The 23,627-nt window shown below is 51.8% G+C and overlaps 12 protein-coding genes across 12 annotated transcripts; 5 read left to right on the top strand and 7 right to left on the bottom strand.

Moving 5' to 3' along the window:
* Window positions 1-304: 304 nt before the first annotated feature.
* Window positions 305-1,255, top strand: J4E92_008230 (uncharacterized protein; the record flags this gene model as incomplete). The annotated part of the gene is made up of 1 exon (XM_051499583.1): window positions 305-1,255. The coding sequence occupies one exon, from the start codon at window positions 305-307 to the stop codon at window positions 1,253-1,255; it is 951 nt and encodes a 316-aa protein (XP_051350366.1).
* Window positions 1,256-1,872: 617 nt separating this feature from the next.
* On the top strand, window positions 1,873-2,978 carry J4E92_008229 (uncharacterized protein; the record flags this gene model as incomplete). Its single annotated transcript, XM_051499582.1, has 2 exons — window positions 1,873-2,746; window positions 2,797-2,978. The coding sequence occupies 2 exons, from the start codon at window positions 1,873-1,875 to the stop codon at window positions 2,976-2,978; spliced, it is 1,056 nt and encodes a 351-aa protein (XP_051350365.1).
* A 334-nt stretch (window positions 2,979-3,312) lies between these two features.
* On the bottom strand, window positions 3,313-5,106 carry J4E92_008228 (uncharacterized protein; the record flags this gene model as incomplete). The annotated part of the gene is made up of 1 exon (XM_051499581.1): window positions 3,313-5,106. One exon carries the CDS (start codon window positions 5,104-5,106, stop codon window positions 3,313-3,315), a length of 1,794 nt encoding a protein of 597 aa, XP_051350364.1.
* A 587-nt stretch (window positions 5,107-5,693) lies between these two features.
* Window positions 5,694-7,083, bottom strand: J4E92_008227 (uncharacterized protein; the record flags this gene model as incomplete). The annotated part of the gene is made up of 2 exons (XM_051499580.1): window positions 5,694-6,747; window positions 6,800-7,083. The coding sequence occupies 2 exons, from the start codon at window positions 7,081-7,083 to the stop codon at window positions 5,694-5,696; spliced, it is 1,338 nt and encodes a 445-aa protein (XP_051350363.1).
* A 295-nt stretch (window positions 7,084-7,378) lies between these two features.
* J4E92_008226 (uncharacterized protein) lies at window positions 7,379-8,156 on the bottom strand (the record flags this gene model as incomplete). The annotated part of the gene is made up of 2 exons (XM_051499579.1): window positions 7,379-7,665; window positions 7,730-8,156. 2 exons carry the CDS (start codon window positions 8,154-8,156, stop codon window positions 7,379-7,381), a joined length of 714 nt encoding a protein of 237 aa, XP_051350362.1.
* Window positions 8,157-8,339: 183 nt separating this feature from the next.
* Window positions 8,340-9,833, bottom strand: J4E92_008225 (uncharacterized protein; the record flags this gene model as incomplete). The annotated part of the gene is made up of 1 exon (XM_051499578.1): window positions 8,340-9,833. The coding sequence occupies one exon, from the start codon at window positions 9,831-9,833 to the stop codon at window positions 8,340-8,342; it is 1,494 nt and encodes a 497-aa protein (XP_051350361.1).
* Window positions 9,834-10,646: 813 nt separating this feature from the next.
* J4E92_008224 (uncharacterized protein) lies at window positions 10,647-12,868 on the top strand (the record flags this gene model as incomplete). Its single annotated transcript, XM_051499577.1, has 2 exons — window positions 10,647-12,203; window positions 12,269-12,868. 2 exons carry the CDS (start codon window positions 10,647-10,649, stop codon window positions 12,866-12,868), a joined length of 2,157 nt encoding a protein of 718 aa, XP_051350360.1.
* Window positions 12,869-13,049: 181 nt separating this feature from the next.
* Window positions 13,050-14,171, bottom strand: J4E92_008223 (uncharacterized protein; the record flags this gene model as incomplete). The annotated part of the gene is made up of 3 exons (XM_051499576.1): window positions 13,050-13,408; window positions 13,459-14,074; window positions 14,124-14,171. 3 exons carry the CDS (start codon window positions 14,169-14,171, stop codon window positions 13,050-13,052), a joined length of 1,023 nt encoding a protein of 340 aa, XP_051350359.1.
* A 1,065-nt stretch (window positions 14,172-15,236) lies between these two features.
* On the top strand, window positions 15,237-15,950 carry J4E92_008222 (uncharacterized protein; the record flags this gene model as incomplete). Its single annotated transcript, XM_051499575.1, has 1 exon — window positions 15,237-15,950. The coding sequence occupies one exon, from the start codon at window positions 15,237-15,239 to the stop codon at window positions 15,948-15,950; it is 714 nt and encodes a 237-aa protein (XP_051350358.1).
* A 421-nt stretch (window positions 15,951-16,371) lies between these two features.
* On the bottom strand, window positions 16,372-17,232 carry J4E92_008221 (uncharacterized protein; the record flags this gene model as incomplete). Its single annotated transcript, XM_051499574.1, has 1 exon — window positions 16,372-17,232. The coding sequence occupies one exon, from the start codon at window positions 17,230-17,232 to the stop codon at window positions 16,372-16,374; it is 861 nt and encodes a 286-aa protein (XP_051350357.1).
* A 777-nt stretch (window positions 17,233-18,009) lies between these two features.
* Window positions 18,010-18,904, bottom strand: J4E92_008220 (uncharacterized protein; the record flags this gene model as incomplete). The annotated part of the gene is made up of 2 exons (XM_051499573.1): window positions 18,010-18,400; window positions 18,450-18,904. 2 exons carry the CDS (start codon window positions 18,902-18,904, stop codon window positions 18,010-18,012), a joined length of 846 nt encoding a protein of 281 aa, XP_051350356.1.
* Window positions 18,905-22,652: 3,748 nt separating this feature from the next.
* J4E92_008219 (uncharacterized protein) lies at window positions 22,653-23,535 on the top strand (the record flags this gene model as incomplete). Its single annotated transcript, XM_051499572.1, has 3 exons — window positions 22,653-22,944; window positions 23,006-23,420; window positions 23,469-23,535. The coding sequence occupies 3 exons, from the start codon at window positions 22,653-22,655 to the stop codon at window positions 23,533-23,535; spliced, it is 774 nt and encodes a 257-aa protein (XP_051350355.1).
* Between the last annotated feature and the right edge of the window lie 92 nt (window positions 23,536-23,627).

Genomic DNA, 23,627 nt, shown 5'->3' with positions numbered 1-23,627 from the left:
ACATGGTCTTTCCACAGGTATATCTCAGTGATGATCAAGTAGCGTGGCGATAGTCAGACTACCAGCACCTTGCTATAATCCACAACAAAAGCCTGTGAAGCTGCCACGCACCCGTATCATTGAGACTTTCGCTTTCGATTGACCTCATGTAGTCTGCAACTCGGCTTGATCCGTTTGGTGAAGGGGAGGAGTGAGGAGGAGGCGCGTGCCCACGTGGTGAAGTGGGGCCATGATCTGACGCGTAGCAGTCCATTCGTTGCACAGCCTTTCGATACCGCTCCCAACCGCGAACAGCAACGATAAGATGGAAAGCGTCTACGTACCGCCACACCTTCGGAAGAAGGTAGCGCCCACAGCGGTATCAGACGTGCCCACGACACCCATCGCAATACCATCAGGGGTGCCCAGCTGGAAGTTCCAAGAACGGTCCGATGACGACTTGTACACCGTCCAGGAAATCCACAACTACTTCTGGGGAGAGGGTGCCGTCACCGAAGATGCACATAACGCTACCCTCCATTCCTCCGCGACAAACCCGGACGGTCTATCGTGGGTGCTGTTGTTCAATGGCGCGAACCCGAAGTGGGACGACGACGGAGTTATATTCGTCAAGAGCAACCTGAACCTTCTCACGGTAGCCACACCTCCTTTTGAGCCTAAGACAGTAATCGCCGTCGCAGCACCCGCCCAACGATTAGACCAACCGGGTGAGGATGGAGGTGTCATGCTACCAACGAGCAGCGAAGTCGCAGATGAGGACCACGAGGAGGGTTCATCGAGTGGAACACCAGAGTCCACCACCACTGAGCCGCTATCGAATCACCACAGTGAGAGAGTTCTCATCGACTACTCTCCGATCGCCGTCTTCTCTCAGCCTGTCCCGCGTGCTAGCCGATCATTCAAGTTCATCGGATGGTACGAGATTGAACACCTACAAATCCTCGAGCCTGGTTCCCAAGGGCTGCTTCATATGCTGTGGGACAAGTGGAAGACGAAGGACAAATACGGCAGCTATGTATCAAGGCAGCGAGGCTCCGTCAATTGGATGAAGAGCATGTCTTACTCGTGGGCTGTTGTCCAGATGAAGAAAGACGAAGAAGCTATGAGCAGCAAGGGTGAACCAAAGATTGAGAGAAGGGAAGATGACGAGGGTATGACAGGAGAGGGCGAAGGACAGAGCGTCAATGAGCTACTTGCTAAAATGAGGCTTGAAGACGAAGGCAAAGTGGTGGTGACTGAGGAAGAGGAGACCTGAGACCTCTCGCGTACCGATCTGTGTCTGATCAGATGGTAGAGGATGGCATCGCACAGTAGCGATGGGCGCAGATGCGATGACAGAGAAAGTAATGTCTACTTAGGGCAGTCGTTGAAGCAATGCCACCGACCTGGTAGTCACTTGAACAATATCAGAAGCCCTCCAGAGCTTCATGCACCGCGACACCATCCCGAAGATATCCGTGATTTTGTCCATGATCTTTCTCATCTGTTGACTCCTTAGTGTTCCGTATCTCTGTCCTCAAAAGGATCAAAGAAGATAGAAAAGTGGCACAAGTGATGTTTAGCCGGATGAGGCAGCCGCGTCCAAAATGCGGAGGTCGACGCGCTCCGATTGGTAGTGTCGGAGAAGGCCGATGGTGGGGCTGCCGCGGGGTATCGTCACCACTTCTGATACCATTGCCGTCCGGCCCATTGCTTATCGGCATTTCTTTCGTTTTCAATTCTGTCCCTTGTTGTGTGCGCATTGAGCTGCTCAGAATTTGAAGCCTTCTCTCGTTGTCTTCAAACTACAGCTGTCTCCTTATCCCGAAATAACAGCGTCGATCGCAAATCAGCACCCCACCAAAAACCCCACCTCCCCCTGAACGCGACGAAATGACCGAGTCAATCCCCAAAACACAAACCGCAGGTTGGATCCAAGACCCCGGTCCAGATTGCGTCCTCCAAATTCGCAACGACGTCCAAGTGCAATCCCCTTCGGCCGGCGAACTCCTCGTAAAGCTCGAATACAGCGGCATATGCCACAGCGACTGCCACAACCTTGTTTCGCCCGGGAAATACACCGAAGTACCCGGCCATGAAGGCGTTGGCACTGTGGTATCCCTCGGTCAGGGAGTGTCAGAAGATCTGATGGGGAAGAGGGTGGGCATAAAGTGGCTGTGGAACGCGTGTAAAGAATGCAGTAGCTGTAAACAAGGCAAGGAGAATCATTGCGCCAAGCAGAAGAACACTGGAAGAAGCGTCTGGGGTACTCTACAGCAGTATGTGGTCGCAGATGCGGAATTTGTTACTATGATTCCGGAAGGAGTTAAGAGCGAGATCGCAGCGCCACTCCTTTGCGCAGGTCTCAGTCTCGCGGGCGCCGTATCGAAACTCACACCTGAGGTCAACCCCGGTGACTTCGTCGCTATCATTGGTGCTGGAGGAGGTCTTGGACATATCGGTGTGCAAATTGCTACTATCAAGGGATACAAGGTCATTGCGATTGACAGCGGTGCTGAGAAAGAGAAGCTGACGAAGGAGATGGGCGCCGTGGCTTTCGTGGACTACGCCAAGCAGGATGTGTTGCAAGCCGTGCGAGATCTGACGGATGGGGAAGGCGCGCATGGTGTCATCTGTGTTGCAGGTAGCGAAAGAGCTTATCTTCAAGCTCCTGCTTTGGCGAGGAATAGTGGCGTGTTTGTCTGTGTGGGGCTTCCACCGGATACGTTCATGTTCCCTATGAGCCCGATCCATATCGCTAACAGAGGTTTGTCTTCACCGTATCGATTCAGCTAGGCATGATGCTAACGCGCTCAGGACTTGTCATTAGAGGATCCTCAACCGGTAGCGCAAAGCAGATGGACGAGCTGCTACAGATGGCTTTGGAGGGCAAGATTACACCGAAGGTCGAAGTTTACGACTTTGCCGACTCACCGAAGATTCTTCAGGAATTGCAGCGTTATGAGGTCACGGGTAGGAAGGTGGTACGGGCACCGTAAAAGTGTGGTGAGGATCTTCGGAATTATCAGTTGAGCGCATGCATTGGAGTGGTGTTTCGCATGTGCGCGGTGTGGCATTGAGGCTGCTCGAAGCGCGGAGTCTAGTATGTAACAGCGTTGGAGCGATGCATGAAGAGGAGTTGAGGGCTTGTCGTGGAGTAGGGGATATATTATAGGGTGTATTGGAGGCGCAATGTGATACCCTTGTAAAAGATTAGGGTTGTAGGGGAGCGCGGTTATGACGAATGCACTATCCTGAGCTCGCGAAAGCGCTATACGGGTCGTCCGGACATTCCCATGCTATCGCGTACATTAATCATTACATGAATGTCGACTAATACCAGTCTCCGCTCTCTTCGTTCGCCTTCACGTCCATAGGATTCATGCTCATGATTCGCTGCCCAGGTATCGTGTCCGTGAACGCACTCTCAAACACACCACTAACAGCTCTTCGACCAATCTCCTTGAAACTATCGTATTCCTGGTTGTCACCAGTAATAGCACTCCATTCGGGGTCCTCAGGGCTGCGCGCAGGGCCTAGATCACTCCAACGCGTGACGATGAGAGCCTGTTTGAAGCGCTCAGGGCCGTTGCCGCGCACGCTCTTGTCTTCAACAAGTTTGAGTTCGAATAGGTATTCGGTCGGGCATCTGGGGCAGCGGCGCATTGGTCGGCATATAGAACAGAGGTTGACCATGCCAACAGCCTTTTTCCCTATGCTACGTTCGCGGAACTTGTCGAGGGCTGTCGTTTCGGATTCGTGGACATGAGGAATATGCGACAATGCGCATTTAGGTATCGATGTTAGCAGCCCGTGCTTCCAATGTGCGCAAACGCTGAAGTAGGGCGTGAAGTCTCCACGGCTGAACAAAAGCATACGCTTTGCTGCATCTGTCATACCCCCTTCCACGTACTGTTGTGATCGGATGCGCATCAATAGGTGACCTTTATCAGTAATGTGATAGGTAGAATCATGCCTCCAGGTCGAATAGGTGTCTTTCCAACGGCGGCCTAGCGACTGATGAGGAATGCCGTAATCTGCGCCGTAGGCCCAGTGGCGTCGGGCTAATTGAGCGAATGCGAACGGTAATGTGCGACCATCGCTAATACGGAGCCTTGGTGGAGGAATATGAACGTTGGTTCGATTGGGGCACTCAAAAAGTGGGTTGAGAACGTTGGGAGGTTTCATCGTCTCCATACCAGGCTGGATGCGCAAATGCCATTGCGCGCATGGAAAACAGAAAAGATGGCGCGGCATCTTATGGTCCATGGAAAGTAGAAAGTCGAGTCGTTGCGGCCGATGGAGCGGATCCATTAGCAATTTGTATGGGTGTCTACCTAACCGAGCGTACATGGTCCGGCATGTGGAGGATAGGTTGGCAACTTCGAGTGGTGAGAGGTAGTCTGCAACATGAAGCCATACTTCAGGTGATGCGCTGCCGAGTAACGCTGTTCCGTCGGGCTTCGTAGGATCATAGAGTAAAGATACATCATCTCGTTCTTCCTCAATCGTATCAACACCATCAATGTACGTGAAAGCATGCATCATGTCTGTCAGATCCTTTCTTTCTCCGGTATCTTTGTCAAGAATGTCATCGGCCTTGACATGCTTTGAAGGCGCGCGATGAGACTTGGTCAGCTTTGATGGCTGCGATCTCGATGGCGCGTATGGTAGGGTCTGCTCATTGCCCGACTGCGGTATTGATGCAGATCTCGAGCTGTGTGGTTGATACAAAGGCGCGGCATACTGTGGTTGTCCTTCTGAGTTGCGGCGGTAATCGGCCGCTTGTTGCCCAGGTTGTAGGTAGGCGTTGCTGGTATCCATGAGAGCATTAACGGCAGCATATGGATGATCACGCAACGCATGCGGCGCGAGGCCAGTGATGTCTTCATTGGTAGGTAAGCCAAAACTGTTGTCTGAGAGATCGGTTCTCTCGTTCGTAAAGCTACCAGAGTCTTGGCGGTTGGGGTTCGCTACGTTGGTGGTTGAGTCAAGCTTTCCGAGCATGTCGCTTCGTGATCCCTTCTTGGAAAGTTTCTTCCGCGTAGCCGGCTCTTTTGGTTGTTTTCCTGATCGCATGCCAAACATGGCGCGCAAGCCGCCTTTCTTGGTTTCTGGTTCCGCCATTGTGGAGACAGCTGCAGCTAGTCGTGCAGGTGATTAGGGAATCTCGCAGCGCTCAAGACGAAGATGAGGGTCGGTCGATATGGATGATGGACGATGTGCTATGCGCAGGTGTTACTGATACGGTTCCCCAGAGAAATGGTTTGTCAAACGATGTTTATCGAAATTGCAGCAGGGTGGATGATCATCGTCATAGCGTGGCGGCTCGTTTCGGCAGAGGATCCGTACTCATCCGCTCAATTCGTCCACTAGTGAGCTCAGTCTGTGGGTACGCATGTCGTCATGAGTGAAGTGTGCATGCGATGAGGTGCAGTCCAGACCGCTTAAAGATCACGATGTTGGAGCTGGCAATGCGCGATGGGATTGTGGGCACGCGTAAGGTGCGCGACATGCATTGACCATCTGACGTAATCCGCTAGAAGTTTGCCGATCCCCTTTAGTCCCCACCAGACCCAACCTCCTCGCCAACGAAGAACAGCATGCGCCTTTGACCCGACTACACCCACGCCTGCCACCTCTTTCTTGCCGACCCTTTATATGTCGAACGGACTGGCCAAGACAATCCGAAACCACGTTTTCGTACGAAGAAATCAATCGATCTCGAGCTTGGAGATAGCACCTAGGAGGTCATCTTCTTCGAGCATATCGCCTATGGGCTGTGTCGCTGCACTGTGCACGCCTCTACCCAACTTTCGGCGGATATCTTCGATGGTATCATGATCCTGGACGGTTTGTACACCGTTGTGGGTGCTGAGCGCATCGAACAGTGTCGTCAATCGCTCACAATGATGATTGTCAGCCATAGCGTCAAGCGCCGGTGCAACAGGAAACATGAAGCCGACCAGTATCTGCATGTTCTTGTGCAAGAAGACATAGTCCGACTTGACCATGATCTCTATCATGTCGAGCGTAATGGTCTGTACCCAGGTTGGTGCGCCAATCTTCATGGCTTCGGAGATGCTCTTGAGCAGCCGTTCGATAGCTGGCAATTCCCAATCCTGTGTTGTGGTACATAGCTTCGAGCTAGTTTCAACTGCCTGGTCAAGTTCCTCAGGCGGAATGACGCTGAATCGACCCCTGCCGTATACATACTCGACCTTGGCAGAGACTGTGTCCTCGGCCGCATCAGAGTCGGTATCTTCCCAGGTACAGGTATACCCTGACTCTGTGTGTTGTTGATACAGGTCAGACCTGCCGAGTATGTCGCACATGTGCTTGATCAGGGCCTTCTCTTGCTCCGTCCTCTCATAGTTTTCCTTCTTCAAAGCCATCAGAATATCGGTAACACGGCTAGACTTCATGTTCTCATCGGCGGTGTCGAGCAGTGGAATAGCTTTGTACGCGAACGGAAAGAACGTGTCGTAATTGTTGTGGAAGGGCAGGTAGAGAGAGGTGGCCATCTTCTCCAACAGGCCGCAACCCACGTTCACCGCTATTGCCGATCCGCGTTGTCCGACAGAAAAGGCTCTGAGGAGGCTGAGCGAGAAATCCAGTACGTTGACGGATCCGGGTTCCCAGATCGGTCGAGCGATGAACTCCCCGGCAGCCTCGAGGATGTACTTGCCCGCGATGTCGGCACCCACGATACTTTTGCCGTTGACGACTTCGAGCTCCAGATCCGGATCGATTGTGTCGAACAAAGCCCTGGCACAACCTGATTAGCCGGGACCTTGCTGCATTGTGGGGAATACCTTACCTGTAGAGCTTTACGCCTACTGTGGCCCAGCTCGATTGACTCACAATCTTAGCGTTGACGACATTGATGAGCGCGTGAAGTTTCAGTAGATCTCTACCGACAAGGGCGAGGAGCAACTGGACCTGGGCTTGTACCGTGCTGTCCGGGGTCTGACTATCGACAGAATCAACGACATCGCGGATGAGCTCAGTGAAGTCGAATTGCTCTTGGTAGACGTCATTTGGAAGCTGCGCAGATACGTCTTCAACTACAAATGTAGCTGATGCCATCTTGTTGTGTTGCATGATTGCGCGAGAGATTGGTGTTGTGTGAGAAAATCCTACGCGTCGAGGTGTTGGGATTCAACACAATGGGCAGGAGCAAACGATGAAGGCTTGGCGTTGGGCGCAGGGTCAGGGTCAAGCACACTGGCGGCGAAGATGCGCCTACAATATTGACACATGATAGTACATTGGCTGCTGAGAAGAATTGCAACAGCAGACTATCAGATGTTCTTATGATACAAGACACTGTCCCTCTCCGCCAACCGTGTGTGCCAGACAAGCCTTCCACACTTCGCGTTATGCCAGATCCTTGCTTTCACAAAACCCAGGCGTTCTTCCTCAGGGAAATTAGTCCTGCGACCTTGATCTTGGACATTAGATCCTCGTCCGCGTTCACTGTGCGCTCGCGTACTTTCTCCAAAACCCTCGTGAGCTCCGCTTCAGTAATTGGATTCTCATCCAGACCCCGCGCAACGAATTCCACGTACTCGACAAACAGGTCGATGTTATGGTTGCTGAACAGATGCTGTGCACTTACCATCATATCCAAGATCCAAACATTTGTCTTGAGCGACATAAGGAGAGTTGATGATGTTGCGTCGGCTACAGAGGTAGAGGTACGAAGTCACTATATGTCTCACATGCACTTCGTAGAGGCAAGACTTACCTAGTTCAGCGAGGAGCCACATGCGCGGTTGGCACCATGCGGCTTTCTGCATGTCGGCTTGAAAGTCGGCCAGCGAGCGCGTGTAGATGTAGTGTTGGACGAGACGCGCGCCGGAGCGTAGCTGGTTGTTGCCATCGGGGAGTACGTTTGGGTCGGCTAGTGTCGCCGGGATGAGATGGCAGAGATAGTTCAGCAGCTTGACTGCGACGTATACCCAATTCTTGTCTTCCATAGCGCTCGCGTAGATGATGTCGACCGTGTGTCTCAACTTGACTGGGTCCGCGTCGATATTCTCCGTCACCTCGCGCATGACGGCTTCGGCAGTCTCGTCTAACACGTTCACTGGGATGCTGAAGATCAGGTGGACGACCGCCATGCGGAACATGTCTGAAAACACGAGCGAAGGAGCGATAAACGGGCCGTTCATGTTGAATTGAGACGAGTGCAGGTGGTGTGGTGTTGTGGATGTAGAAAGGTTGGTGTGAGCAAGTTTTAGGCAGGCAGCAAGCTTTGCACTGGAGACTCTTCGAGGTCGCACAAATCGTCTCGACAGGGTCTTTTGACTAACGCGAATTCAATATGACTTTGTTGCTCTCAGAAGAGATTTTCGTCAGCTTCTCGACCTCCACGTGGAGTTACGCGCGATCATATAGTCTTTGCTTTGGATGGCCTTCCAGATTCCCCAAAACCCGCCTAATGGCCATATGCCTCTCAGCTTCAACCCCATATCCTTGTTTGCCATACTCGTATACTTTTCGATATCCACGTGCACTTTGTCATACACCTCTGGCAGCATCTCCGCGTTGTACTTCTTCCTCAAGCCTTGGTGCCATTTGTGATCAAATTGCGCCCAAAAGTCATCTTTACTGTAGTATGTCTGCGCATACAGCCACTTCATACCGCCCATCTCGCCAAGCGTCTTCTCTAGCGCGCGATTCTTCTGCAAGTAGGTGACAGGGTCTTTGGGACCGAAACCCCAAAGGCCAATGTTGAGCATTTGGTCTGACTTCAGGGCGCCTTTGGTGTGAGGGTGCATAGTCGGTTGGGGGCTTTGCTTCAACGGGCAGAGCCAAAGAGGCCAGATTCCGAATTCCTTGTCGGTATAGTCGATGAACTTTTCGGCGTTAGGGTAGGGTAAAGCCATGTCTTGGACGATGTAGCGTGTCGCAATCCCGGACGCATGAAGAGCTCGGTAAAGCATGCGCGTATGGAGGAAGTCGTCCAGGAACCAACGAGTGTACTTGTTGAAGGGGAAGCGCATGTAGCTGAAAGCGGACCGACCGACCCAAAAGCCACCACGGTCGTAGCGGAACATGTACTCGGCTAAGGGGATGTACTCCACGACTGGCTGGGTAGAATTTCGTGTAGCGGCTTCAACATGCAGATAGAACCACGGATCCCACGGGTTACTGAAAGTCTGCGGCTTGGTGTTGGGTGGCAGATCATCGGTCATTTCGCCTGTGACGATCGCACCGTGTTCTTTGCTGAACAAGACGCCATCAACATAATCATTCCTCTCGCCTTCTTCACCTCGTGTATGGTCTTCGACTTCCTTGACAGCTTGAGCAACGCTACGTGTGGGATAGTATGTTGTCTTGACATATTTCTTGGCCTCGATGAGCTTCAAATCGACAAGCGTAGTTACCCCCAAGGTACCGACAGCGCCAGCAGCTCCTCTGAACAGGTCCTCATTATTCTTTTCGCTAGCTTTGACGACCTCGCCGTCGGCCATAACCATCTCTACCTCATTGATAGTGCGATCGAAGAACCCAAACTTGAAGCTACTACTCTCGCCAGCTGTTCCAGCATACCCGCCACCAACAGTGATACCAGGAAACTCCATCACGACGGGTGGCACAAGACCATGCGGTAGCGTAGCTTCTACAAGCCGATCCATAGGTACGTTTGGCTCGACAAGAGCTGTCTTGCTTTCCGTATCAACGCGTATGACATTTCGAAGAGCGCTGATGTCCACGACATGCTTCTTGAGATTTGGACGCGTGCTGTTTGTTGAGCCGTGAGATATCCGGAAGGGTTCTTTGCGCGTGAAGTAATCTTTGACTTTGGACGCGACTTGCGCAACGACGCGCTGATGGCGATCCATCTTTGGGGAAGAGAAAAGAAACGAGAACGCCTGGAAATGCCAATGCTATTGAAACATGATGTGTACTTTCGATGTGTGGTTTAGGGTGCGCGACTGCCGGTCGAAGTCGGTACAGACGCAGATTTTCTCCGTCGCGCTAAACTTCACTCATCTGGCTAGCGCTCCCTGAACACCTTCCATCCTGATCACATCGCTTCGATCGCTCACGTCTTGTCACTACTAAGGTATTGTTTGAATACCATGCGCATTGCACTCCTGGTAGCTGTACACATGCGTTGCTCGCTACCACGATCTGATGAACTCACGGCATTACCTAGAGAGCCTCGACATACGGCCAGTCTATGACCTCATGATGTTTTTGGAAAAGAGAGGCGAGAAATGTCCGACGTAAGGGAGGAAACGAACAAGCGTGGAGCTGACACGGGGGGAATCCTCACCGCGATACTGTACAGCCCGCTATCGCTGTATGCATCGTCGCGGTTCCTTAGACTTGGGACACATCCTTCCTGAAATGGTTTAGACTGTTCCCAGGCGAACTTATCGCATACGTCCTTAGAGCTGACGACAAGTCATATCTTGCGACAACGCGTCCTCTCGTATTCATCACCGCCATTCCGCTTGATTGCCAAGATGACACCTCTTTTCGGCTTTCACTTCTTATCATTTGCCGCCATTTGTGCTCCCTGCGGAGGTTACATCGGCCTTGCAGAAGCGGGGCGAGTAACAGACGGCCAAGACATGGTATCTTAATGCTGTGATATATTCACTACAGCGAACTGAGCGTGCGATCACTTGTATCGTCTCATACCGACGATGTTGATTGTGGTGTTTTCGCAGTTGATCGGCCTCGTTACCGCGCTGCAGCCTCTTCCGCCTGTCTCACCACGCTACAGCAACAGCGACGACCTCGGCTTCTCTGTCGGCACAGATGCAAGAAAGATATATATCGACAGAAGTTTCGCCACAAAGAGAGACTCCGAAGGTCTAACGCTCATACCACCAACTGCCTATGAGTTCGCTGAGACATTCCGCACCGACATCTCATCACTATTCGGTGGTTCCTGGACTCTGGAGCAAGTAGACGACTTCCCACTCACTGGTATTCATATCGGCCCGATTCGAGACAGCAATCTTTCCTTGATATACGAGAATGGTCAGCCTACAGAAGAAGGATACGAGCTTGAGGTTACCAATGGCACTGTATACATAGGCGGAGCAGGTGCGAGAGGCATGTTCTGGGGAACGCGCACCCTACTGCAGAAGCTCTTGATCGAAAACGGCTCTCTTATGGCGGGTCGGATAGTTGATGCGCCTGCATACAGCACACGAGGGTTCATGCTTGACGCAGGCCGGAAGTGGTACGATAAAAACTTCCTGAAAGAACTCTGCACATATGCCTCTTTCTTCAAGATGTCAGAGTTCCACTATCACTCTAGCGACAATTATCCTTTGAACCGTGGTCGCAATGAGACGTGGCAAGACGTATTCTCGCACTTTTCGCTGTATCCGGAAGAAAATGTAGAGCTCCAGGCTATCATTCAGCGCCCAAACGAGACTCTTTCACGTGTCGACTTCGAAGACTTCCAACAGCATTGTGCACAACGTGGTGTCACCGTCATTCCCGAGATCGAAGCCCCAGGCCATGCTCTAGCGATCACGAAATGGAAGCCTGAGTTAGCGCTAGCAAAGAAGGACCTGCTCAACCTGAGCCATCCGGACGCAATCCCCACAGTCAAAGCCATCTGGTCCGAGTTTCTTCCATGGTTTCAAACGAAGGAGGTACATATCGGCGCTGATGAGTACGATTCCGATCTAGCGGACGACTACATCAACTTCGTAAACGAGATGGCCGACTTCATCAACAGTACTTCTGGTAAACGCGTACGCATATGGGGTACCTACGAGCCATCCGAGAACCTCACCATCTCAAAAGAAATCATAGTACAGCACTGGCAGTACGGTCAATCAGACCCACTCGAGCTCCAGAATGATGGATACGATATGATCAACTCGGAGGATTGGTGGGCATACATGAGTCTCAAGAACGATCATATGCCTATTCTTCCGGCGCCCTACCCGCAGTTCTACAACAATACGCGCACGATGAACTTTGCCAACGTACCAGGATGGCAGTGGGAGCCATCTCTCTACAATCCGGTCAATACCACGGAGCAGCTGAAGCCTAGTGCTAGTGGCAATAAAGGCGCTATTCTTGCAGCTTGGAATGATAATGGCCCGGGTGCGACTACCCAACTGGAAGCCTACTATGCGATGCGAGAGGGTATACCAGTTATGGCGGCGCGTGCGTGGGCGGGTGCACGAGGTGCGAAGATCGACCCGAATGAGTTGGCGGATAGCATTGCACTTTTGGTATGTTCAAGCGAAGCAAGTAGTTCATGCATTTCGACGCGTTGGCTAACAAGAGGTCTTTCTAGGCAACTAAGGCTCCTGGACAAAACCTAGATCGCCGTTTCACAAGCACGAACGTAGCTTCGCCAAGCTCAGCGCTGGTATCATGGATACGAAACTCATCCAGTAACGGTAACGCAACTTTGGGAATGGGATCGTATGGACCACCTTACACCCTGACCCTAAAGGTATCCTCATCCTTCACCTTGACCGGCCCTGATACCTCGCTCTCTATCGCTACTCTTCCAAACAACTCCAGTGATAGCATCACAACACTCATGTTCACCACATCCGATGGCTTCGAGTATCCTCTACGTTCTGTTTCTCCGCTTGATGGCCACGATACTGGACATCCGGGTCGTATCTGGACCAACGAGACGACATCCTCCCATGAACCTGTGCCGATTGAACTCCCAGCGAATCTGCGCATTGAGACGGATGTTATCAGCGGTAGTCGGGTGTGGGTTAATGATACATTCGCGGGTCGGTTCGAGGTGTTCGTGTTTGGGGGTCGCAATACACTTTTTAGCTGGAGTCAGATGGCGCTTGTTGCGCCGCTAGACTTGGCAGAGGGTGGTGTTGATAGTTTGATGCTTCAGACTGGTGTTGCGCTGGGAGCGTCATAGGAGCATGTATGTGCCTGGTGCGATATAGAAAGTGCGGACACTATATACGATGTAATGGGACTTGAATAGATAGGCTTGATGAGCTTTGAATACTTAAATCAACACAATTCACCAACGGTAGCCCGAGCATAGTTTCTGAAACCAAACAGTCATACCAGGTCCATCAACTTGTTTTCGTCCCTCAATACGTCGCTGTTAACCGCCCAATTATATAATCCCCACTCATAACATCCTCGTAATTCCTGCCCTTCTCGTATGTGCCGGGTATAGCCTCGATCTTGCGGTCGTAGTTCGGGTTGCAGAAGTAGGCTATCGAGTATCGTGGCGGGTATTCGTCCTTGTCGGCGTCCTCCGGCTTTGGTGGTGGCTCCATGACGCGGTGCTTTGTTGACTTGATGGTATCGTTCGACCAGCGTGCTAACAGATCACCCGCATTGACGACAATGGTGTCTGCGATGGGGGTAGCGTTGACGAAAGTGCCCTTGGGGGAGCGGACCTGAAGACCGCCGCGGGCGTCTTGGAAGAGGAGGGTTATAGAGCCTGTCGTCGTGTCAGTCAATCCTAGCGGCAAGTTGTGAAGACCACCATACCGTAGTCGCTGTGCTCTCCTGCGCGCACCTGCTCCTGCCCATCGTTCCTCTTGAAGATGCTCTTCGACACACCCGGGTAGTGCAGCAGCCTCAGCGTGTTGTCGCCCGCGTCCGTGAAGCCATCGAACCACTTCTCATCGATGCCCATGCCCAGCGCAATAGCGCGCATAACCTGCATGTGCAGGTCCTTGCATGTCTCGAAGAAGCCCATCATCTGCTCCTTGAACTGCTTCGCCTCGTCATCCCCACTCGGCCACATGTTCGGCATCTCAGGCTGGTCGTCGCGTCCGATCTCCATGCTCTCCTTCAGATCTGGCACCAAGGCGCGCATCTCCGCTTCTGTGCCTGTCTCTTCCAGTACTACCAGCTTCTCCCGCCCTTGTGTGACATAGCCGCGGTTGGCGGCAGCCGAGTACCATGCTAACTTGTCTTTTTGCTCTTTTGGTCGCGCGAAGAACTTGGCGGAGTGCGAGAATACGGTGGATACGGTCGAGGGGGATATGCCGTGGTTCTTTAGGTAGATGAAGCCGGCGTTTTGGAATCCTTTGAGGACGGCGTCGGCGGTTTGCTTCTTCGCGTCGGCGTCGCCTGAGAGGAACACGGAGAAGTCGATGAGCTAAGCATTGTTAGGCGCTGATCGGAATGCCTGAGTGAAGATGAAGTACCGGAATCTCCAGATCATCCTGCGAGACGGCTGATGTGATGTTCGCCATGTCGTCACTCCTTGTCGCGTGATTTCGGTCCGAGCTTGGAAGGGGGTGCAGAAGAACAGCTGCTATAAAGAGACACTTGCGCGATGAAAATAGAGACTTGGATATCAGCCGATTTGCGCGTCAGCGGCCATCTCCGCCGTAGTTCAGCCATGATGGGACAGCTCGGTGTAGGCGGGGCTGTTGCCGAACACAGAAGGTGTACACGAGCGCGATAAGGCTAATGGTGGGGTCGCTTGGCTGGAACCTCAACACCACGCCTACATCGTGACGTCCATCTTCGCCTATCATACAGCCGTCTTCATGATTTCGAGCCCAACACCTCTCAACATGTCTCATCTGTGCTTAAACTGTACTGTTCTCTGCCTAGCTGGTGGACCTAAGATAATCGCCTTGTCGCTGGTCGCACCGTCACTTTGGACCCGTCATCATCAATTCTGACATCGGTTGACTACCATATCAGGGAATCTTGGTTACTTGATCGGAGGAGAACACTTGAAACATGACTCTCATCACAATATCGTCAAGGTGACGGAAGCGATCCTCGCTTGCGTACTTCAGAGCCAGATATCCAAACCACTACAGGCATGTTTTAGGTTACGGAGCGAGCTGAACAGCTCAGCTTGAGGCCTGTAAAATAATCGTGACGGACACACGAACACATCCAAAAGCTTAATAATGATTACACGGCAGGATACGGTTTCCATTCGCTCAGTGAAAAGTTCGTGAGTTCATCAACGTCTTGCCATAGTATATGTCTTTCCTATATCTACTTTCTCGTCTTCTGCAGCCAATGTATATTGTCAACAGCTTGTAACGAAGGCTGCGCTCAGTCCTCCTTTTCAGCGATTGTTGAGGTGTTGTTCTAGGAGGGAATCTACGCCTACATCCAGTGTTGCCCGCCCATCTCTTTCACTGGAATGTCTATAACGGGCTAGATCTGCCAAGCAGCGCACCGAATCAATATTTTCGGGCTTTGCGCTTTTGCATTACCCCATACCAACGCTACTACAGCCATCGCCATCTATCTTTTCGCCGAAGCCTACACGCTACTGTCCGCAGTCCACGATGTCTTCTACCGAGCCTGACAACACCAACACCGACGGCGAACAAGACGCAGATACCACAAACCTCTCGATCTTCGGTCCACCCACAGCGGAGGAGCTTCGCGATCAGCTCAATGCACAAGTTTCAGAGAAGGACGAGCAACTCATCGTCATCGCTGCCGAGCTCGCAAAAATCGAACAAGACTACCAAACTGCGCTCGCGAACAACGCCGATCCCTCCACTGTCCGTCACTATGAGGAACTCAAGCAAGCGCATACTGCACTTGTAGAGCGATGTCTCAGAGAGTTCAACGAGCTTATGCGACAATGCCTCTGCGCGCGCCGAGGAGCGAACGCTTATCTCGAGAAGAAAATTCAAAGATACAATGCAGAAGTCCAAAGGATGAAGGATGAAGCAAAGGAACGGAAGGCAAAACGCGAGGAAGCAGCGAGAGTCAGGGAGGACAAGAAGCGGTGGCGGAGTTTGCCAGTTGAGGAGAGGAAGAGGATACGTCGAGAGCAGCAGAGGGAAATCAGCGTGCTGAGGAGGAAATATGCCGCTTTTATCGTTGCGAAAGAAGCTCTGGAGATCGAAGCCGAGGCTCTACGAGCCAGAAGGAAGGCTAGGTATGCTCATATGGATCGGTGGGACGGGATATTTGAGTGGTACAGTGAGGCTCTCTTGAGGCATCGAGTTTACAAGATGCTTGAGGACCTTGGGATGCGTTACTGCTGAATAACTTGCTCTTCTGAGCGCTACGTAGATAGAGGAGGCTCGAACGATGCGCGTCTGATACAAATTAAGATGGGTGTACTATACTGCGGGAGGATAGGTCTTAGAAGAAAGTAGATGTTCACTTCGTATCAAATGTACAAAAGGTGTCCGAAAGCGTGTCTTCTTCGTCATCTTCACCGGCCTAGCTGTCGTCTACATTGTCTGATATCAGAACAAATTCACGTCCACAGTAGCTCATTTGAAAACGAAATTTTAGATTCCAAGTTGGACAGAGTGCATTGCGCATCTTGTACTCGCAAAGAGTCATGTCCAGTGATGTTACGAGCTTAGATAGCTTGCACATCAAGCATTACAACGGTAGTGATCTGAACGATACACAAAAGAAAAAGAACCAGCAACAGCTCGTCCCTGCAGATGTACCTCAGGCCTGATCATCCTCTCCGCGCTTCTCGCTCACACCACCCTCGGTCTCCTTGGTCTCCTTGATCTCCTTGGGACGTATCTCCAGAGTTTGCCGGTATCCATGGCGGGGTTTCTTCTTCTTCTCCAACACCTCGCGCGGTTCAATGCTAGACTCCGCAAGGGTGCGCTTGTGTCCGTTCGGCTGGGCCTTGGAGCGAAGGGAGTCGGCCGCGAGCTTCGCAATGGTCTCATCACGCTCCTTGATGGTCTCATCGCGTGACTTGACGGCATCACCCAGCGACTTGATGCTATCGTCCTGCGACCTGACGGTATCTTCCAGCGACTTGATAGTTTCATCGCGCGACTTGAGCGACTCATCCCGCGACTTGATGGTCTGTTCTGCTGCGGTGAGCGCGCGCTCAAGTCCGAAGCACTTGCTGTCAAGTTCGAAGAACTCGTGCTTGGCCCTGGAGAGCTCTGCGTCCTTGACCACATGCTTAGCTTCGCTCTTGATCCATAGAGGGTGATATTCGTCGTTGTCGACATCGTAGTACTTGTCTTTGGTGACATCGTAGGGTTCGTTGTTCATGGCGACGTCTTCATGTTCTTCTTGTTCTTCTTCTTCACGAGCATCGTATGTGTCATCGTCGTTGTAGTCCGGGACGTGTGTTGCATCAGAGTCATCGTGGTCGATCACCCCGCGTAACTCTTTCGCATCCTCCGCGTCGACCTTCAAGTCCCGGATAATGAGCTTGCGGGACTTGGACTTGTTCTTGTAATGAGTACGCTCCAGTTTGACATCAGCGAGCTCCGATTTGGTGTCGGCGAGCTCCAGTTTGGTTTCGGCGAGCTGCCGGGCGAGGTCTGCCATGGAAGACATCTTGATATGGGCTCGTTGCGGGCGGGAGGTTGGTTGCAGGAACGTTGCTGATGTGCGTTGGGTGGGATACGTAGGCTTTGCAGATGAGGATAGTAGGAAGGAAGTAGATTTGGTCAAACAAATGCGACTTTAAGAAAGTGAGAGTGCGTTATTTTGGTCAGTGCGTATTTGCTCAATGACCCACGACGTCACTCAGGTAAACCAAACGGTCTTATCAGCGAATGAGACAGCGATAAGAAACAGGAGATCAGGCTCGAGGTTAAGATCGTCAGAATCGGTAGGAACAAGGTGGAAATTAGGACTGACAAGAATGAGCTATTGCAACTCTACTTGCGTAGACGGATTGAAAGCCTTCACTGTCGACTCGCCTTCCTGAACGTTGCTTAGTAGGAGGCGATCAAGTGATAAACATCTCTTCACAAATTGCTCCTAACATACGTAAAGACACGATTGACAAAGAAAGGGTCGTTGAACTAGAGCGCATGGGTATTGTCTGAAAGATCGTCACCTTCACGATCGTTATCGTGGCGGATGACCTCTACATTGCCTCTTATCAGTACGTTCTCCTATGTCGTCGTTCAACCCTATCAATGAGGAGAACACATTGGAATGAGATGTATTATTACCAGCTTGCAAGACTATCATTTGCAAGTGCTTGGTCGGTGGGGTCAGTTGTATTCACGTTCAGTGACCTGGTGAAGTGGTGTAAGACCCTGGATGATACCCAAGTAGCTTCCAACACTTTTCCTTGTCCTTCTCGTAGTGCTCGCGGGAGGATTAGTAAGGAAGAGCAATGCCAGTACGTGTGCCACCGCCCCCAGAGTTTCCCGAACCCCCCTCTCCGTCATCGTCGTCCTTGCGCTGCTTCTTTGACCTGGGGATTATCGGCCTGGAAGGGTCGGTCCTTGGAATATGTCCTGCGCGAACGATGTTCTTGTATGCCTTCTCATCCGCGCGGTGTGCTCTTAGGCAGCCGGATCGCCTACACGCCCCAACCTCGTAGTCGTTACACTTGGCCCTTTTGCAGATGTGGTTGAATGAGACGCAGTTGTTGCAGGGTTCTCCGGTGTCGCAGCGAAGCTTCAGCTGATAGCACCTGATGCACACGATCAGGCGCCGGCTTGGGGAAGGATTCGACATTGCCGGGTTATCGTTGGACTCTTCTGAGCTGTGAAGTGGTTAGCGGGGATCGTCGTGTTATTGCGGCGAATACCTACTTTGCTTCATCAAATTTCCGCTTAGTACCATGGCTAGAGTCGGCAGTGTCTTCGTCCTCTAGATCAAGGACGAGATGGTCCAAGTGGCGACCTGGTTCTGGGTTTACCGAAGGCGCGCTGTTCTGAACCTTCGAATTCCGATCCGAACGCGCTTTGTACATCTCTGGAGGGTGGACTGGCGCGTCGGGTAGAATAGCTTTGAGCGCCTTGTCGTCGGTATGAACTGCTTCCACTCCCTCGAAGCATTCACCATCTCCTTCCCGGAATTTGCACTTTAGGACCAAGAGCTGTAGATCACCTTCGGCGACCTTCTGTCTGTGCTCCGACATCCGCAGCTGCTTCCGGAGATTGATAACTTCTAGTTTGGAAGCAGTGAGTGCTCCCTTGTCCTTGTTATGCGCCTGTTTGCTTTCGTGCAGCTCCTCCGCGAGGGCTTCAGCTCGGTTTGCGACCATGGTAGTGTGCGAATGGAGGGTAATGAGCGATAATCGTGGGTATCTTGGGACCGGCGCTTTGAAAATAGTTTCGTATGTTTTGATGCAAGGCGATCAATCGGTGTCGCCAACGTTTGCTCGTACGCAGCACACCAATGAGAGTGGAGACGTCCCTTGGTGGGCTCCAGGCCTTGGGCGTCGCAGTACCTGAAACGCAAACTAGCCCGTTTAGGAAATTTTCCTCCTTCACCCACTACTGTACAACTTTTCTGACTTCCCAGGCTCCAACGCACGTACGATTAATGTCACGTGAGCTATCGCTAGCGCGTGTCGCTACGCACATATAATCTCGCCCCGCCCCCTCTCTCTCTTCTTTTCTTCAAGCCTTCCCCCAGCTTCTGGGATGGGTTCAGAGAGACAGTCTCTGGGATAGCTCGCTACGGCTGGAGATTACGGATTTCGACACGACACCACTCGCCCAGTACACTGACCAATACAAGCGCATCACCGAGCACTGCCAGAACACCTGGTGCGCCTCATCGCTACTTGTATGGAGTTGCGTACGGTATGAGAACGAAGAGCTGATGATGATTGCGACCGTCCGGCGCTGTAGTCAGCTCCTCTCGTTGCTTAGAGTATGTCACTTTTGTGACATGCTCGAACCTGGACGAAATACTTACCAAACATTCAGCTTGCTGGATGTTCGGGTGGCATCTTTCGCAGTGATAACCTCACTCTAGATGACGTGAGCGTTCAGACCATGGCGGCTTGCTTACCATTCTTGGTCACCCTCTTACCAATGAGACAAGACCCTGGATGGAATCAAGACACGTATGGGACTGGCAATAACGGGTTCACTCACGGCCCAACTTTTCATTGATATCCGCGCTTTACGCGTGGAGTTGAGGAAGAGTCCAACAATGTGAATGCTGAAGACACCACTGACGGAGAAATGTAATGTTTGGTATTGTCATTGTTGATACTCCGTGTGAACATCTGACCAGGTATCTTCGTGTATGTGTAGCCATCTGCTAGCAAGCTGTCAGCCGACTGTCAACGGTATCAAAGACATTGAAAAGATGACGACTTAGTCAAGTCGCAATCGAGATTATTGTTGCTGGACGAATAGAGATTAACCACAGCTTGAGCAGCGTGAGATGAGAACATCATCGCTGCCGAAAGAGTCAACAGAAGTGTAGGTAATGAAGCAGACGATCAAGAGTCGGTGTAGCAAGGCGTTTCATTGATCTCTCCTTACTGCATTGTCGTCCCATCCTCTGATGAGACGGCCCGGCCTGCATTTTCGCGTGTTATGGCGATTCGACCTAAAGAAGACAAGAACGCCGTACCGGAGGAAGGTGGAGAGCAGAAGTAGGGTTGAGGTAGACATACCTCTAGACATAGGTTTTACAAATTGTCAACTTGCTGTTTAGCAGCTACATACTGTCACGTTGACGTTCGCTGTCGCTAGGAAGCTCGTTGAAGCTTGCCAGGCCTCATCGTTGGTTCTGATGTATGTGATAGCGTCGGTGATGGGTTACAGCATACTGGGTCGGATTGCAAGGTCGAATTGGATCGCTGGGCATATAGTGAGGGATTCGAAGCACTTTACAATTGAGATTGACAGCGTGATTGTGATTTAACAGCCTCCCTGGTGATGTATGAGTTGTATGTGCATCCGCTGTTGATGCGATGTTGTCGTGAAAGAGACATGGGAATCTGAGACTTGCGAGGTTGGAAGGCGCGTACCTCGGCGTTAAAGTGGATACCTCGATGCTTAACTCCGAGCCTGTGGGGCGCAGCTTCCTCATACCGCCATCTCGTCTCAGAAACAACAGAGTGCACCTTTGACTCAGACTGCGGCCTGGTCCTGGTTCAGACCTATCCAGCACTACCAACAACTCAACATGTCGTTCCCGCATTGCGCATCTCCGCTGTTCGAGCTTCCACAGGAGCTTCTCGAAATCGTACTCAGCTATCTTCCTCCGTCCCAAGACGTGTTGAACCTGTCTCGTACCTGCAAAGCCATGCACGCAAAGACCATAGCGCATCTATACAGCAACATCAGCATGCAATGGCAAGCCGGTCATGCAACTCGCCCGCTGAGTATTCATGATTACCGTCCGTGGCAACGCCGAGCTTTCCGGCCCAACTTACTCCTGCAAACAATCCTGGCGAAGCCCGCCTACGCGCAATCGATCACTAGTCTCAGACTGCAGACTACCGGGCTTGGGGGTTGTTGGGACGACTGGTTTCGTGATCCACGCAGACGGGAGCCTTTGGAGAAGCGGAAACCGAAAGCTGCCCCGATTTGGACAAACGCGAACGAGCGACTGGCCCTGGACGCCGTACGAAATGCAGGGCTGGAGTGGCACCATAAAGGACGCGGAGATGCTTTTGCAGTCAGCGGTCGTTCTTGGTATGAAGCTATCCTGAAGTACGATTTGGATGCTACCATAGCGCTGCTCGTGTGGATGTGTCCCAATCTTGTCTCACTCGATCTGGGGTTTCACATCGGCAGCGACGTAGTGTACATCCCTGAAATCTTGTGGAAGCTGCGCTCTTGTGGTGCGGAGTCACAAGCTCTCGGTTGTCGCAAGCTTCGAAACATTCATCTCGGCCGTGGGTATAGCGGTTATGTTAAGGAGGATCATCGGTGGTATAGTTGGAGTCGGATCAAGTATCTACACCAACATTTGGATTGGAGGGGATATTGGGCTTTCTTTTGGTGTCCAAACATCCAGAAGATTGAAATGAGCTTGATGGATGAGATTGCCCAGGCAGGTTTCCAGAAAGCAACACCTCTACCTGTCTGCTCAACGTTGACGACATTGAGACTCAGCGAGTCTTCAGTGGAACCAGACACACTCGCGAAACTGCTGTCTTGCACACCAGCTCTGAGGAAATTGGACTACGAATACTGGGTTCGCGATCAGGCGTTCTTCACCGTGGATTGCGCATCGCTCAGCGCCGCCCTCAACAGTGTCAAGAGCACCTTGGAACATTTGAGATTCTTTTGTCAACTGCATTTGCCGGGGTCCGTTGACGTTTACGGAAACTGCGATTTTCGGGAATATCCCGTTCTCTCCTCCCTTCACGTCCCGCCTGCCGTAATACTAGGCGGTGAGGCTTCCCTTTGGCCCCGAATCGAGGAAGTCATACCATCGAGCCTGGAGGAGCTGTGCTTTGTCCATGATGGTCTTCTCAAGTTCTGGAGCCCGAAGGAATTGATACCGTTGCTAGACGACTTTTTCCAGGGTGGTTGGAGAGTTAAAACACCAAAGCTGCAACGCGTGTACGCGACGCACAACAAGCCGTGGAAAAAGGCGTGTAGGGGAAACTATCTGCGGCTTTTGAGCGAACGAAATGGATTAGAATGGGTAAACACTAGCTGAGCAAGAGAATGAAGATTTTGTGTTTACAACACAAGGATTGTCGGAGATTCTGACAGAGGAACTCCGAAGCCGAGACAATACGAAATGTCCAAGCGGCTGCAGTCGGTGCGAAACGTTCCGGCGTGTACCGACATCACGATGATGGCGATGATGTTCGTGCTGCATCGGGAGCTGGACCCTGAGATCGCGTATTATGGGATGACGTCTTCGATTGACCACAGACGCGACGCGAGACCGTACAAAGACAATGGCATACCACGATTTCTTGCTGAATCTCATTCCACATCTACAATCCCATCTCGCTGCATCGCATTCGTAAACGTGACCCTACGTGCATTCCGAATACAACCTCGAACACCACCACAGCCTCTAGTATGGGCAACACGCAATCTACGGTGCGCTACCTTGCGCCGGCATCCTTCATCTACGACTTTGCTCTGCAACAATATGGCATCTTCTCGTCGCCCAACATGATGGATATCCATAACCGGAATCTTGCCGCTTTCAGCCCGTACCCATACTTCATCGGCGCATTCTTCTTCCCACAGCAAATCTTCCAGCTGGTCTGGTTGTGGAAGCTATGGAAGCAAGATGGTAATGCGCAAGAGTGTGCGATGATGAACAAGTTTGCTTGGGTTTACAGTCTGGGCAACTTTTGCATTGGAAGTAAGTCTTGTCAATGAAGCACCATATGATACCACAGAATGAAGACTAACGTATGCGACAGCTTGGATGTTCTTCTGGAACTCGAACAACCTGGAGACATCGAACATCTTCGTCATCATCAATACACTGGCACAAGTCGGTTACATCGCTACGGCGCTTGAGCCGCTCGACACACGCTCGACACCCAACCTCCTCACCCACATTGTCTCGAAGACATTCGCGGGTATCGGTGTGCTCGACCTCCTTCACAACACATCTGCAGCCTACTTTGTAGGTGTAGAGCCCAGTTCGCTGGTGCAGGTGGCTACCGGTGTTGGTTTCGCCGCGGCGGCAAGCATGAGCGACTGGATCTTCGGCGGCTGCTTGGTATACGACCTCGTTGCGTTGACTGTTGGACAGGAGGGCAATTGGTCGAGGCTGCTAGGCGGATACGCGGCTATGACAGCGGGTATTGTGGCCTTTAGGAACTTCTTCTAGTAGGTTCACTCGGCCGTCGCATGCTGAGTCGTGCTGACGGATCGCAGTCCAAGGTGGAAGGCGCAGAAGGAGGGAAGGTACGCCAGGGTCGAGAATGGCGGTGACGTGGTTTAGATATTGGGGGTTGCAGGTCGCGATACTTACCTTGATGCGGACATCTCAGTGATGTGCACGTTGATTACTTCCTATAATGATAATTAAACTTC

This window comes from Alternaria infectoria, assembly GCF_024043175.1.
Source record: "Alternaria infectoria strain BMP 0036 chromosome Unknown scaffold_15, whole genome shotgun sequence".
Taxonomy (NCBI): domain Eukaryota; kingdom Fungi; phylum Ascomycota; class Dothideomycetes; order Pleosporales; family Pleosporaceae; genus Alternaria; species Alternaria infectoria.
Note: the sequence above shows the minus strand (reverse complement) of the source record. Positions and strands in the feature narration are given on the sequence as shown.